Source organism: Beta vulgaris, chromosome 5 (genome assembly GCF_026745355.1).
Source record: "Beta vulgaris subsp. vulgaris cultivar EL10 chromosome 5, EL10.2, whole genome shotgun sequence".
NCBI lineage: Eukaryota > Viridiplantae > Streptophyta > Magnoliopsida > Caryophyllales > Amaranthaceae > Beta > Beta vulgaris.
Genome location: NC_079206.1, coordinates 59748243 through 59764281, shown reverse-complemented (window position 1 = coordinate 59764281; position 16039 = coordinate 59748243). Strand labels below are relative to the sequence as shown.

The window sequence follows — 16039 nt, the reverse complement described above, 5'->3', positions numbered from 1 at the left end:
TCTAGCAGTTAGAGGTTTATCATTTCTCCAACCAAAAACCTGGAATAACTTGTTAAATGAATATTTCAAGTTGCAAGAAGCCAATAAGCGCCAAGTAAAACGAAAATCAGTCTTATCTATAAACATATTACTATTAGTCTTTATATACACGTTATGCGTCCGAAGTTGAAGGATTGTTTTGCAGTTTGTTAGATGGATTTTCTCTTTTTTTATTTATATTTATACTTTAAACTATTAAAGTAGTAGGTGTAATAATTTCCTTTTGTAATTAGGAGTACATTGATAAAAAAAGATGGACACTAAAATACTCAAGAGTTCTCATATATATATAATAGGGATGATGGTCATCCATGGGATACTATCATGCGATTACCAGTTTACCACGTTATATCTCATATGTTCCCATACATATTACTCCCTCGGTCACAAAATATAATTTATGTTTCATGGTAAAACTTTTAAACCTTTGACCATAGAGGTTTCTTATTGAGATATTTTAAAAACGTTTGATGTGGAATTTTGTTGGATTCGTCTCAATATATAATATCAATCCTTTATGATTTTTATTAATAAGGAGTATTTTAATTCGGATAACTTTTATTGCTCTACATTTTGGGTTGAAAGTTGCATGGGAGTGTATGCCGCAGTATAGTTGTAATACTCCGTATTTTTTAGTAAGTTATTATTTATATTTTTATAAAAGTTTTAGTTTTTGAAAAAGGTTTTATTTACTAAAAAGGCTTATTATTTATTAGAAAGGCTTTTATAAGAAAGGTTTTGGGTATTCAAAACGAATTTTAGCCCAAATGAATTTTGGGCCTAACTTTCCTAAGTTTTACATTCAAGTAGTTGTTTCAAAATAAAATTAAAAATATTTTAAAAACAATTTCAAAAAGGTTTGTAAAAAGAAAAGAAGAAAAAAAAAAGGTTTATAAAAAGAAAAAGACTTTAATGAAAAAAGAAAAAAAAAAAAAAATATTCTGCCGCAAACTCATAACTCACGCCAGTGAGTTACATGTTTATCAAATTTTTGTAATCTTTTCTTTTAACTTATCTTTTAGTTATTTTACCTTCTATAACTACGTATTATGGGGTAATTTATATCTTTTCCTAATCTTAGTTGGATAAGCGTAAATATTAGTTATATCCAATTAGTTTAGTTTATCTTTTTTCCTAAATCTATCTTTTAGTTTCCTAATCCTATCCCGATGCTACTTTTCCAACGGGGTTTGTTAATTATCGCCCCAAAATTACTTAAAATCGCCACAAATCCATTTTTTCGGACTATTTTACCCTTTTTTCCTTTCCACACCACCCACCACCCCCACCTCCACTGACACCTGTGACCCTCCACCGCCGTCACCTGTGACTCTCCACCGCCGTCACCTACCTATCCCAACCACCACCATCACCCACGTACGATTTTTTCGAAATTTTTTTAGGTTTGGGCGAACGTCCGCGGTGGACGTTCGCCCCATGGCCGAAACGTCTGGCCTGGACATTCCGGCCATGGGGCGATCGTCCGCGGTGGACGTTCCGCCCATGGCCGGAACGTCCAGGCCAGACGTTCCAGCCATGGGGCGAACGTCCACCGCGGACGTTCGCCCAAACCTAAAAAAATTTCGAAAAAATCGTACGTGGGTCGAGGGAGAGCGGTCTTGGTCTCAGGTTGTCGGGAGTGGTGGACCTGCGAGGCCGTCGGAAGTCTGAGTACAGTGCCACAGCAGGAGGTGGCCGGCGAGTGGCGACTGAGAAGGAGAGAGAACTCAGGGTTAAGGGTTTGGGAAGTAGAGAGAACTCAGAGTTAAGGGTACGGTCTGTCGTGGCATGATCGAAGGTGGGTGGTGGTGGTGGCGGCAGTCTGTTAGGAGGTGGGTGGTGGTGGTGGCGGCAGTCCGTTAGGAGGTGGGTGGTGGTGGTGGGGTGATGATCTATGGAAAAAAGAGAGAAGGTTATAGAGGTAATTTTAACTATTTTTTAGGCGATTTTAAGTAATTAGTGGGCGATGTATAGAAGTTCAGTTTCCAACTAGTATAAATAGGGGTCTCCACCCATCATATTTTTCACACCAAATTTGAGAAATACATCTCTTTTCTCAAGTTTAAACTCTCTCTCCCTCTTAGCCTACCTTTCTCTTTCTCCCTAGTAGTTATTAATTTTCAAGGTGCGTGTATTTGTAGATCTTTAATAATTGTTTTGCAAGTGTAGTATCATGTTTTTAGAAAAATACTTTGGATTGAATACATGTTTTTATGAGTTTTATTATGAACTGCATCTGTTTTATATGAACATGTTTGAATGTTTATAAATTTTTATATGAACATGTTTGAATGTTTATAAATTTTATTTATGAACTTTGAATTATGTCTTTCGTATAATATATTTATAAAGTTTGATCTTTGAATTTATATTCAAATATTTTAGAAGGAGTTTGATCTTTTGATTTCATATTTAAAAAGGAGTGTTTTTGAACTATTATTATTTTTCAAAGGCTAACCTTTAAGCAAGTTATTTTATTTATGCCTTTATATGGCTAAAATTTTATATAAGAATTATTATTCTTTTTAAAGGAGGATTATTTCCGAAGGATTTTTAGTAGCTATATGATCTTTTATGATCACAATTTATAAAGAGGCCACGGCTTGTTATTTATTAGCAAGAACGGTAGCTATTATATTATTTACCCATGTACTTTTTGTATAAGTCATGTGGACAAGGTAGTTCCCCTCGTAATAGACTCAGTAAGGAATACTAAACTTGGGGGGTGTGCACACTTTAGGCAAGGTACCTAGGCAAGGAAAAAGGTTTTTTTTTATCAAGGTTATATACTTTATGTTATACAAGTATTATCAAGTATCCAGAAAGTTTTTTTTTGAAATTAAATATTTCAAAAGTTTAATTAAATAAGAGTTCAATATTTCGCATATACATGTACTCAGTATTTTTTACTGACACGCGTTTTGTTTTGTTTTATGGCTTTGTCCCTGTGATGACCCTTTTGGTGAGCAGATTTTACAGGTTGATATGATGCATACTTCATATGGGGGAGCTAGTGAGGAATCATAATTAGTCAAGGAGTTGTTATTTTATTTTCTTTAATCCATTGTTATATAGTTGTACAATAAAGTTTATATTAATAAAGAGAAGTTAGTTCAGTTATTTCCGCTGCATTAGTTTCAAGTTCAGTTAGTAGTTAGTATTAAAGCCTTTAACGTTATCACGTGGCGGTAATACTCTCAAGTTTCTCAAGAAGTTTATATTAAAATATATTTTTAAAAAGAGAGAAATTTGGGGGTGTTACAATAGTTCTCCCTCCGTTTCAAAATCTAAGGCATTCACGCTTTACAAAAATTTGTTTTGATCATAAATATCTCTCATAATATGATAAAAATATAAATTATACCGTTTGATTCGTCCTGAAAAATACTATAATAACATTAATTTTTTATCAACGTAAATTTAGAGTAATTAACGGTCAAAGTTCGACCTCGAACATTGTGCGTGCCTTATAATTTGAAATGGAGGGAGTAGTTGAAGGTAATAATTTGGCTTTGATTTCAAGATTGAAGAACAAAGATAACCAAGTGTTATGGGCTAAATTATTGAAGACATTCTTTATCTTGCTTTTTTTTTTTTGTTCTTATCTCAATTCTCATGTGAGAAGGGAGGGCAATATTTTAGCCCATTTACTTGCTAAACAAAATTTTGTAGTTGATACTGAACACATATAACTTGAGGATTTCCCTGACATTGCAACTGATTTAACAAGTAAGGCTATGCTCACCTATTTAATATACTCAATTTTTGTCTTTTGGCCAAAAAAATTACTTTATGAATCAAGACTAAAATTTTGAAGTCGGGTTGTTGTTATCATAATTAAACTCCTATACCTATTGTAATATAGGATTTGAAGTATATAATATATGTCTACCCTTATCAATTATTAGGAATTTTTTGTAGGAAAATACTAACTAAAATAGGGTTTTTGTGGGGAAATACCACTTAAATTTTTTTTTGGAGGGAAGGACCAATTAAAATACTTATGTTGGCAACTTAACACCACATTACGATTTCCGGCCAAATTGTCAACTTTTCGGTCGCGAAATGGTACTAAAATTCTTTCTCTTTTTTTATTTTCTTTTTTTGTAAAACTTTTTGAATTTTTCTTAAAACATTTTTAATCTTATTTTAACAAACTACTTGGATTTAAAACTAGTAACTTTAGACCCAAAATCCATTTGGGCTAAATTTTTTTTCTTAAATACCCAAAATATTTCTAAATTCCCCTTTAAAAGCCTTTAAAAATATAAAAGTCTTTTTGATAAATAATAGTCTTTTCAATAACCAAAACTTTTCTATAAATATAAATATTAACTTACTATTACAGCATAGGGGTGTGGGAGGACGATTACGGCGGGTTTCGCGTAGGGCGTAGGGGTGGGGGAGGAGGAGAAAAAAACCGATGTTTTGGACGGAAAAATAAGTCAACGCCGGAAAGTTGACAATTTGACTGGAAAATCGTAATGTGGTGTTAAGTTGTCAACGACAGTATTTTAATTGGTCCGTCTCTCCAAAAAAAAAAATTAAGTGGTGATTTTCCACAAAAATCCTATTTTAATTGCTCCTTCCCCACAAAAAAACCCTAATTATTATAACATATTTATTAATTTACTTGTTATATATCATGACTTTTGTTCCAAGGTTAAGAACGTGTTCCAATATTTTGATTAATATGAATTTATTGAAACTTATTTTTATAACTTGTTAAAACTTGTCGTACCTTAATTTATTTCTTAAGTAAATTAAATTAAGTTAAAATAGGTTACTATCTATATCATTTTATTTGTTTACTTCTATTCGAGTATTATGAATGCTTATTAAACCTAATTAGAAATCGATTGATATAAGAAATGGGTAAAATCGATTGATATGAGAAATGGGTTAAAACTTCGTCTTCGTTTTACTTTTTTTCTATAAAGTCGATAGTATCCTCATTTTCATTTTGGTTTAAGTGACAAAGTTTACTATTAACAAATTGCCATCTAATTCAGAAACAGCAAAAGTTAAATAAAAAAATTCATATTATTTATTGTTTTATTCATCAGAGGCGGCTAATTTTATGAGACGGCCCTGTTATTCATACATCATACATGCATAATGCATACAACTTCGACATTATTAAATTAACCAAATAAGGTAAAAAAAAAAAACAAAGGGAATTTTCATAGTAGTATTTTCTTTGTAATCAAAAGTTGGATCTTATTCCTTCGACAGTGTTCCGATCCACTAGAAAAGTTTGACTTAGAACATCATCCGGAATTGAAGGGTTTGTATCAAACAAAGTTGAGGATAATCTCACTACTCCTGGATTCTGGCTATTGAAAGCTGCAATAATAACTGCCTTATCTCCCCCAACATTCTTTTGAAAATGAACTAGTCCCCTTGGGATCACAAACATCTGACCTGGAACCAACACCTTTGAATAGTACACATTCCCGGTGGTTACGAACCCTACTAGAACTCTCCCCTTCATCACCACACCGCTCTCACTTGCTCGTGGGTGGGAATGAGGCGGGTTCAACCCATTCGGGGAAAGATCAACCCGATTCATTGAAATACCGAGCATATTAACGGCGGGAAATGCGAGAACATTCCCGGATGTGACCATTGATCCAAATGAATTTGATGTATTGCCCTCATTCATAAGCCCATCAAAGAAGAAATCTTCAGAGGTCACATTTGAGGTTGGTTTGCAAGGGAAACTAGCGAATGAGGGAGACGCATTAAGGTCCGCTACACAAAAGTCTAGCAAAGGATCGGGATCCGCAGCATGGGAGAGGAAAGGAGCAAGCAAGAACACTACAAGGTAGAGTACTAGGGCAGCCATGAAAATAGTAGGAGTGTGTTTGTTTATATTGTTCTAAGATTAAGATTTTTGTTTTGATATTGTGTTCTAAGACTAAGATCAAGCTAAGGTGTTTATATAGTACATCAACGTAGGACTTCGTCAAAGGCATCCAATTTGTTTATTTTGGAAAAAGAGCTAGGGGTGATGTTTAGCAAGGAAATTTAGCATTGCTGAGGGAAGAACTAGACTTAATTCCAATGTAGCAAGTTGTAGTGGTTAAAGCTAAGACTCATTCTACGTGTTGGCCGGTCATTGAAGAATAAGCTCGTGTTTTGCTCAGAATTATCTGGCTTCACGCACTAAAATCTTACGAGACATAACTCAATTAGCACAATAATCATCTTCACTTATGGAACTATCACAGTGCTCCTCCCAAACAAGTAGTTTGAAAACAAGAAGACACAAGATTTGGGATTACATAGTACTATAAACTCTATAAACTCAACCAAACAAGGAGTTGATATGGCAGTAAGTGTTTACGTTCACAAACACAAGGTTAGAATTACCCGTCTAGGCAAATCAGTCCATTGCACATTAATTGCTTCTTTTCCATGCATTAGCATACCCATTTAAAAGTTAGAATTGTGCTCGTTTCAGCATATATTTCTTCACATGAACTCGTGTTTACACCTCAATTAATTAACGAATCATATTCAACAAATTCAACATCAATTTAGTGTTTAGATTACCCATATAATATAGAAAATAAAATAGATTAATTGTAGTTGCCTTATTTCAATTATTAAAGGATTTTTTGTCAGATAAGATCAAGTAAATTACTTAGTTTTTTTAATGAGGAAAAACCTAATTCTTTTTTTTTAGAAAATCAAATATGATACTTCTGCTGGCCACTTAGGACCATTTTAAGAATTTCTGACAAAAAAGTCAAGATAAGTAACCACTTATGCTTCCCCTTAATTCTTTTTTCCTATTCGTTTCCCCCTATTTCTTTTTTTTTATTGGAAGGGGTTGCTATCTTTAATCTCAATTTTGCAATATTTATATTTTGAACTTAGCCAACTGAAGTTTTAACTCATTTCTTAGCTAAATCGATTTCTAATTAGGTTTAATAAGAATTCATAATACTTGAACTTCGAAGTACTCAAATCAAACGATTTTGGTATAGTAATCTATTTAGCTTAATTTAATTTATATATAGATATTATGAGGTAAGACAAATTTATAACAAGTTATAAAAATAAGTTTCATTAAATTCATATTAGTCAAAATATTGGAACACATCCTTAACCTTAGAACAAATTATAATAACAAGTAAATTATAGAACATACTCCCTCTGTTCTCTTTTGATCTTCCTATTTGGAATCAGAGGAGGAACCAATGCACTAATAAATGTTTAGTTAGATTTCACATTTGACAAGAGAGAGAAAACGATTAAAAAATCAGATTCCACCTTGAGAAAGAGAAAGATAAAAATTTTACATTAGAAGAAAGAGAAAAAGAATTTAAAAAACAAAAAAAAAGTTGCACTGATGGCATTTATACTCTTATGGTTTCTCCTTCGTTGTCTTGTTCACCATCCTACCTCTTTCTGTCCCTCTCTCTTTCATATGGTCCAACATGGATTGAACATGAGCAAACCCCCAATTATTTTCAAACGTGTTTATATCTTACGATTTTTTCACCAAGTACCCTAAGGTTTCTTAATATTCACCTAGTACCCTCGTGTTTTTCAAAATTCACCAAGTACCCCCGTGGTTTGGAAAAATCATCAGAATGTCCTTAATGACTAATGGTCGTCAACTCCGTTAGTCATTAAGGCTAAATCAACGAAATTAACCCCTAACTAACCTAATTAATACTAATTAATTCATATTAACTCTAATTAAACCTAGTTAATAATTTTAACCTTAATTAACCTATCTCTCCCTCTTACCCCTAACCTCATCACCTGACCCCACCTCACCCTAATGTTCTAACCACCAAAACCCCACCATCCCTTGACCCTTCTACCACCCCTGCCCCTGCCCTTCCCCACTGCAACCCCTCCTCCCATCTCCATCCTTCGCGCAACACCTCCCCCCACCCTCACCCCTCATGCAGCGATTCCCCTCACTCCCCCACCCCCACGCCCACACCCCCGTTCGAATTTTGCGCAGCCCCTCCCCTGAGTCGATTTTTCGCGCGGTCGACGAGAGGTTGGGGGAGGGGAGCGCGAAATTCAACAGGGTGGGGTTGGGGAGGGGTTGCGGTGGGGATGGGCAGGGATGGTGGAAGGGTTAATAGTGGTGGGAGGGTTAAGGGTTAGGGGTTAGGTTAGGGTTAGGGTAGGGCTAGAAGTTATGGTTAATTAAGTTTTTTTAGGGTTATATTTAATAGAAAGTTGACGGTAAAGTCATGTTAGGTATTTTTCCAAACCATAGGGATACTTGGTGAATTTTGGAAAAGTGAGGATACTAGGTGAATATTAGGTACCTGGTGAAAAAACCATATACCTTATTATTATCTTCAATTAAAGAAAACATTTCATCTTCTTCCACCATTTTTCCACAACTCCGTTTTTCCCTGTTTCATTTCAAATGATATGGATTACACTTCGAATTACACACCAATTGGAAATGGAACAAGGCTTCAAAGATCCATAAACATGGAAAAATTACTCAAGGAGAATTGAATGGAAAAAAGAAAATGATATTGGGAATTTTTAGTGGGTCGTGAATGATGATGATGATTTAGGTGAAGAGGAAGCAATGGTGATTGATAAATCAATTTTTTTAGAAGGAATTCGTCATCTTGAAATCCAGGAAAAAATTCCTAAAAAGATTGAGATGGATGTTGATGAAAGTGGAGATTTGGGATATTTTGATGATGTTCATCATGTTGATAAAGTCTTTGATCATAGTTTAGGAAAAGCGGGTCATAAGAAATGACGATGTAGTGATTGAGGCTCCGTTTGGTAGGGCGTAAAACGTTTTCCCGGAAAACTGTTTTCCTCTATTTTCAGTTTTACATTGTTTGGTTGGCAAAAGAGTGTAAAACCATTTTCCCTTGGGGTAAAATTACTCTCCCAAAGATGGAAAACCATTTTCCTTTCAAAATGAAGGGAAAACTATTTTCCTTGTTTCTCTTGTACACTCCTCTCACTACCTCCTTACTTTCCCTTTCATTTTCCTTTCATTTCATCATTTTTTTTACATCGAACCAAACAACGGAAAACTAAATTTGGAATTGTGTTTTCCATTGTAAATTGTTTTCCATGAAAATCATTTTACACTGAAAATATTTTACGCCCTACCAAACGGAGCCTGAATATAGTTTGGGAATTGGAAAACATTACCGAGGGACCAGATAAAAAGGAATGGGGTGGGATTTACTTTTCCTAATGAGGGTATTTTAGTCCATAAAATTACTTACATATGGAAAGATTCAATATAGGAAGAACGTTGTAAAGTTTCCCAATGAAAAAATACAGGAAGAACAAAAGAGAACAAAAGGAATATTATAATAAGAGTAGACGTATTATATACTTCAAGTTCTACTATTATAATAGGTATGGAGATCAATTTTATGATAACAACAACAATGAGTTTTTAAATTTAGTCCTAATCCCAAAGTAATTAGGATCTACGTAAGATATCTTACTTAAACTTTCCAAACTATATATATTTGACCTCCCTGCAGGAAAAGGAAAAAAAAAACTACGGTTGACCAACAAATGTTTTGAATATAGCACAAATATTCAACACTTTCACCAATCTTGGACACTTCAATCTTTGGGCCCAACCTGGTTAGAGGATCATATAAGGAGGCTTCAGGTTACACTGAATATTTTCTACAGAGACAGTGTTCTTGTATTACAAATCAAGGAAGAACTAACTATAGATTATAGAAATAAACACCCCCACCCAAACAGTAGAATGATTTTAGGCAGAGTTCCCTGATTATGTAAAATAAATGACTAGTTGGTGAATTTTGAAGATTTTATCATCAAACAAGAGATGTTTTACAAGAAATCGTCATCATGCTGTTCGTTCGAAACTTCCACCTAATTGCATATGTAACCACTCAGATTGCGCTGCTCCTGCTGCTGATGCGAGTTCTCTTGCAGCTTGTGCACTAAACATCATACTAGGATCAAATGAGGGCACCCCTAGTTGATTAGCCTGAATATTATCCGAAAAACTTGTTACATTAGTAGCTATATAAACTTATAGACATCATTAAAGATTTGACCGAAGTTCAGTTTACCAGTTTCATTCAGGATTGAGTTGGTCACTTGCATTATGCAATAGGAATATAGTATTATCTGGAGTAACTCTGACAGTTTTTACTAGTTTTATTAGAAGAAACTGTGTTGTAGTAATGTATGGTCAAGGACTAGTAAAATGTCAAACTTACATCTTTTGAATGGAATCCGTTGATCGAAGGAATCATCCCAGAATTGACTGCTTCAAGCTTCATGGATAAGAACTGCAACGTAAAGAAGATAAAGAGTGCAAAAAGGTCTCAAGGCCTAACGGGAAGAAATTCAAGGGTTGCAAATTCAGAAGTTCTATAGATGGCTCAAGAAACAGGCAACATATCACTCCCTCTTCAGTCTTCACTTCTCTTGTAACTTAAAGACATCAATATGAATAATGTTTTTAATATTTGCTCTCCATCACATAAATCCTTTCTCCCATCCAACACTTTCTCTTGCTCTTTCTCCTCTCTCTAACTATTTCCAACAATTCTACTCTACTCTTACCTCTATCCTTAATCTCCGCACCAACCCCACATGTGAAGATTATTCAGGGAGAGAGGGAGTAATACACAAGAAGAATTATGCTTAGTATTAACTATAGTTAGCATATGGCGTATTTCCGGAAACAGCGAGCCTCCCAATAAGTTAATAATTAACCCAATAAGTCAATAACTAACTTTTCCTCAGACTTGTAAGACATCCACATAACTCACCTCGACCTGTCGCTGTAATGATTGTATATAATTGATAATCTCATCAAGGACAAGTGCTTTTCCAATAACCTGCCCCCAGAAAATGTTAAAATTAATTTCAGCCAGATAATAAGAACTATAAAAGGGACAACGGTGCTCAAAGGTGACTTATAGCATATAAAGATACAAACGACCAATTCTTTTCATTCATAGGTCAATAATACCAAGTAACAACCTTGTTGCATCCAGGAACCAGATCTTGTAAAATTTTCATTCTCTCGCTTATCTTTTCTCTCCTGGCCTGCCAGTAACAAAAACAGTTAAGAAAAACTGCTGCTAAGTCACAGGATACAGACCAACTTTTCCCACAGATCAAGGGACTAGAGAGTTCATAAAGCAAGAGCATAAGAGCATCAAATTGTTGATAATTTATAATGTTGTTAATCTGGTCACTACAAAACGAACGTAAAGCTAGGAGAAAGTGTGTCCAAAATCAAGAAGAAAATTACTCTCTCAGCCAGACTATGGCTATCTGTAGCTTGACCCCTTCTTGCTCTGACATGGATGTAGTCTTTTAATGGCTCAGCTGGTTTTTCAGCAGGCTTGTCACCATCGGCAGAACTCGATTCACCTCCAGCCTTTGAACTGCCATTTTCATCCTGAGAACCTGATGTTTTGATGCGTTTACCATTTGATTCTTTCTGCATAACAAGATGCAAAAAAATAGTAAGGTGCCAAATCGAAATTCTAGATTTCTGGTACATTGAAGCTAAAGCTACAAGCACGCAGTAGTACTTGGTGAAGTGTAGTTCATATCCGATGTAGTATTTAAGTTTTACCAAGGGTTTAAGTTCTCAAGAGACAGGTGCAAATCAAATCCATCACAGACATTACTAGAATTTGTTCTTATCTCCTTGCCTTTATTACTTAGAGGATGAAGCGCAAGCATGTGAAGTGTTTGAGATAAGTAACATATGGAAACTCCAAGCTTCTGAATAAGTTCATGTTGTCCTAAGAACGAAAAGTGGATTAAGCAGCCATTCCCACAGCAAAGAGTTACCTCATCCTTCCTCAAAAGCACAGCTAGTATGATAACTTGTTATAAGCAACCTTTGGCTATGTTAACTTTACCTTGCATATCTTTATTTGACGTCCCAAAGTTGTGCCACTTTCTTTGGCATGTCTCAAATAGCTAATTATGAGTCCATCCCTAGGGAGAGAAGGAAAACAGGTTAGCAAGCTTCAATCCTTTACCTATCTGCTACCTCACACCCCACAGAAGAAATGCATTTTTCTAATAGCATCTTCCCTGCCCCCCTTATCAATCTCAAGTCCTTTGTCTCACCTCAAGTACATGTATATGGATGCTTAACACTTCTTTCTGAACCCAAAATTTGCAAATTTAGTTATAATTCGGACAAGTTGCCGGCTATGTGCTCGACAAAAGTAACCAAGTAAGACTAACATTAGAGGGGTATAAATGATCATCTATGTGTGTACGCAAAGTGGCGGGTTGAACCCCAAACAACTGAACAAGGGCCAATTCCCCAGAATGATACTCCCTCCAAACCCAAATAAAAAACCACATCATTACGTTGGGATGTCCTATAAGAAAGTTCACCTTTTTGTTCTGGTTATACCATATACCTTCCTCCAATGTGTCATACCTTTTGGCTGGCCAACAAATAAACCAAAAGCAAAACTAGCTCACTGGAAATGGTTGACATAGATGATGAGGAAGACAGAACTACTTTTTTTTTGTTAAACTTTCCCGCGTATAATCATCACGGAATCGAAATTATGCACTCTTCTCACTTACACCCCTTCAATTATTTTGGAAGTTTGGAGTACCAAATGATCTTTAGAGGGCCACATTATCTAATGTAACGAAAATGCTTCTCGTTTCCGACAATCCCTACAATTCATGCCAAAAAGAGTCATAGAAGATATGTATTATGGGACAAAGGAGGTACGTCATAAAAGGACTACACATTCATTCGATAACCTAAAGAGAATTTAGCTAACCATTTGAATGCTGGAACTCCAGCCAAAACCATTGTTGGACGAAGACCAAAGGACAGTCCAAAGGTAATTTAATGAAAGTAACACTTATTTTATACCACGAACTACTCACAAGGCAAAGCAATGTAATGGAAAAAACAAGTACTACTAACCACTTCAAAATAATAGGCCACATGTAAGGTCAATGGCTATCCTGAAATTACATTGAGTTTTTCCATCAAGAATCAAGACGGCCTAAGTCACCCGGACTCTTCATTGCATCCGGAGTACCTGTGTTAGATCCTTGAAGTATTTTACGATGAGATTGATACCATGAGTATGGGACCAAAGTCTGAGTATGGTTTTCTTTAGTGGTCTGCAGATAATTAAGCTTCAGTACTTTTCTTCTATTATTGTCCAGGACAGTTCATGATCGTAGATGCCACAGGCCCACATGCTTCTTGTTAATGAATTTTTTTTCTTTACAAGCTAAAAGATGAGAAAATTTTACGATTAATATCAAGTTTCAACCATAAAAGCTAAAGATGACCTTATATTTCCAAACATATAGACTAAATGAACTTCATTTGTTCCTCATACTAAAGTCGATTCCAAGACCGTGTTAGCTACATAGAGCTTCCATTGGTAATTCAACTAATATCAAGGGATTACTAGTTCAAAAAGCTATCATCAATGAAGCTCATACAAGTCAAATAACTAACCAAACAAGCAAATAACAAAGTCTAAGGAAACCAAAGCTCTAAGAACACACGATTTACGAAATCACACCACATGAATATCCATAAAACACAGCCTAAAACTTCCAAAATCCAATACCACATAATATGATATAACATAAAATCAAACTTCTCAAACAAACATCAGTACATCACAGCCATTCAACCCAATACAATTCAAGCTTAAAAAAAGTTCAGCAAGCATAGCAAAACAAAATCAATGATGAAAGTTACCAATTCATTGCCACTACTAGTAGTTGAAACAAGCTTAGAAGACTCATCTTCTGAGATATTCTCTCTCCTCTTTTTCCCACCACCACCACCACCACCACCACCAAGACTTCTACTTTGTTCTGTAACAGTTGATTCCTCAATTGACCCATCTTTATTAATTGCTCCAACAATGCCATTACTCAATAACCCATCAATTAAACTATTCACAAATCCACCACTACCACTTCCCATTCTAAGTCCCAACATTCCTCCAACATCAGAATCTCCACCATTACTAAATGGCCAAATCTCAGCTAATGAAGGATTTGCTGTTGTAAATGAACCTTCATTTATCAATGGAGGATCCATTAAAAAGACTTAATCTTTACTTCTCTAACATCCAAAATTCTCAAATGGGTATTGAAATTTTTTGAAATTTTAGCTTAACCTAAACGCCAAATTTCCCAACTTTTTGAAGAAATTAAGATGTGGGTATTGAAATTAGCAAGTAATTCTTAAATGGGTAGTGAATAATTTGCTAAATTCAGTTCAAATTCTTGCTCAATTTGTTTTCTGGGTGTTTTTTTCTTTTGGGTAATTTGAAATTGAAGAGTGAGCTTAATTATATAAAGTGGAGAGAGAAAGAGACAGTAGAAAAGAGAGATCTGTTTGGGTTGGGGTTTTGCCAGGAGGGATTAGAAGGGTAAATGTACACTGCACCCACGGCGCACGTTAAGGTGAGTGAGGTCAGAAAGAGAGAGAAAAAGTAGGCTTTGTTTTTTGGAGGAAGATCAGAGCTTTTAGATCGAACATAAAGAATAGTCTCACGCGCAGCAAGGATGGTTTTGTTACACTCGCGCACACATGGCAAATCCTTTGGATAATCTTCAAAAATAATTTCATTTCTATTTGTTTGGAAAGGTGAGATATGCAAAACAGAAATAAATATCATCACCAACTTTGTGATACAAGTAAACCGTTCTCATATCATCATTACATCCTCTACTCATTTTAAATATAACATTGGGTTTAGGCACGGAGATTTAGGACATAAGAGAGAGAAAAATAGGGATTCATATGATAAGTAGAGAGATATAAAGAATTGAATATCAAATAAAGTAATGTTTATTTTGAAACGATTTAAAATTATATGTGTTTAATTTATTTTAGAACGGAAAAAAGTATTATAAAGGTATTTTCTTTATTCATGGATTTTGGATAACCCCTCATCTTTTCTTAGGTTGTGAGAGCTTGAGAGAACTATATTGATATGTGATATTAGGATTTGAACCGTTATACTATCTTAACAGAACTAACTAGTCGATTAATGAAACTTTAATTGCTAAGGATGTGTGTTGGCTTTTTGTAGCATCATATTTCCTCCATTTTCTTTTAGTTGTAACAGAACTACTTTGCAAGTTCGCCAACGCGCAACTTTAAACTTTAATATATATAATTATGTAAAAGAAAAAATTATAAAAAGTTGATATCTTGAAAATACATGTAGAGACAAATGCATTTCCTTACATACAAATAATACAATCTTAAACCACTAAGGCACTGTTTGACAAATTATTGGACAATTGTTAGCTGTTAGCTGATTGTATTAGTTATAGTTGTTAGCAGATTGTATTAGCTTATTTGACTAGCTGATTGTATTAGTTGTGTTGTATAAATGTGTTTGGCAGTAGCTGGTAGTTGATTGCTACATTATGTGTAAAATGAGCAATAAGGACATGTGCATAATCTATTACTATATCTTTTATTGTTTATTAATGTAATTTTTTAACAACTTTAGGACATTAATGTAATTACTCCACTTATTCCCAAACCTCTAATATCAAAAATCTTCTCCCCCCCAAATTTTTTAAAAAATAGCTTTTGGGATCAATAAGCTAATTAAAACCTTTTTTTTACTAAACACTCAAATTAGAGGATTAACTAGTCAAATCCTTTAATATGAGCTCAAACCTCTTATTTTACCCAAACTTCTCTTTACCAAACAAGGCCTAACTTTTTATGTCTTTTGCTTGATCACTTTTAAGTGATTTCATATTACTGATTTTTTCATGTAATTTTTCTCTATTCTTTCTATAAAAAAAATTTGCGTTTAAGTCGTTTTTCTTCTATCACTTTTTAGCCATATAAATTATATTTTCCTAGGTATTACGTCGTATAATTACTTACCTATGTAGTCATTTTCAAGCAAATATGCACACGTATATTACTTATCAAATCAAGTCAAGATCAAAATAGATTATGATATATTGAAGTCTACTAACACAT

At 34.5% G+C, this 16039-nt stretch overlaps 2 protein-coding genes across 3 annotated transcripts; both read right to left on the bottom strand.

Moving 5' to 3' along the window:
- Positions 1 to 5058: 5058 nt before the first annotated feature.
- On the bottom strand, positions 5059 to 6020 carry LOC104894163 (germin-like protein subfamily T member 2). Its single transcript, XM_010680339.3, has one exon. It carries the CDS (start codon positions 5885 to 5887, stop codon positions 5246 to 5248), a length of 642 nt encoding a protein of 213 aa, XP_010678641.1. The 5' UTR covers positions 5888 to 6020; the 3' UTR covers positions 5059 to 5245.
- Positions 6021 to 9571: 3551 nt separating this feature from the next.
- LOC104894162 (transcription factor bHLH79) lies at positions 9572 to 14456 on the bottom strand. Of its 2 annotated transcripts, XM_048644195.2 has the most exons (7): positions 13775 to 14096; positions 11934 to 12012; positions 11312 to 11503; positions 11038 to 11103; positions 10824 to 10892; positions 10266 to 10337; positions 9572 to 10030 (listed from the first exon to the last, which is right to left on the bottom strand). In XM_048644195.2, the coding sequence occupies exons 1-7, from the start codon at positions 13948 to 13950 to the stop codon at positions 9887 to 9889; spliced, it is 798 nt and encodes a 265-aa protein (XP_048500152.1). In that variant the 5' UTR covers positions 13951 to 14096; the 3' UTR covers positions 9572 to 9886. The 2 variants fall into 2 exon arrangements, with proteins under 2 accessions (XP_048500152.1, XP_010678640.1); XM_010680338.4 differs by lacking the exon at positions 11934 to 12012 and having other exon boundaries at positions 13775 to 14456.
- Between the last annotated feature and the right edge of the window lie 1583 nt (positions 14457 to 16039).

Excerpts from the sequence above, each read along its gene's own strand:
- LOC104894163 (XM_010680339.3), bottom strand. The coding sequence starts at position 5,887 with ATGGCTGCCCTAGTACTCTACCTTGTAGTGTTCTTGCTTGCTCCTTTC.
- LOC104894162 (XM_010680338.4), bottom strand. The coding sequence starts at position 14,122 with ATGGATCCTCCATTGATAAATGAAGGTTCATTTACAACAGCAAATCCT. Across the intron at positions 11,104-11,311 it reads GCCATAGTCTGGCTGAGAGA|GCCAGGAGAGAAAAGATAAG; the intron begins GTAATTTTCTTC and ends TGTTACTGGCAG. Across the intron at positions 10,338-10,823 it reads CATTACAGCGACAGGTCGAG|TTCTTATCCATGAAGCTTGA; the intron begins GTGAGTTATGTG and ends TTTACGTTGCAG.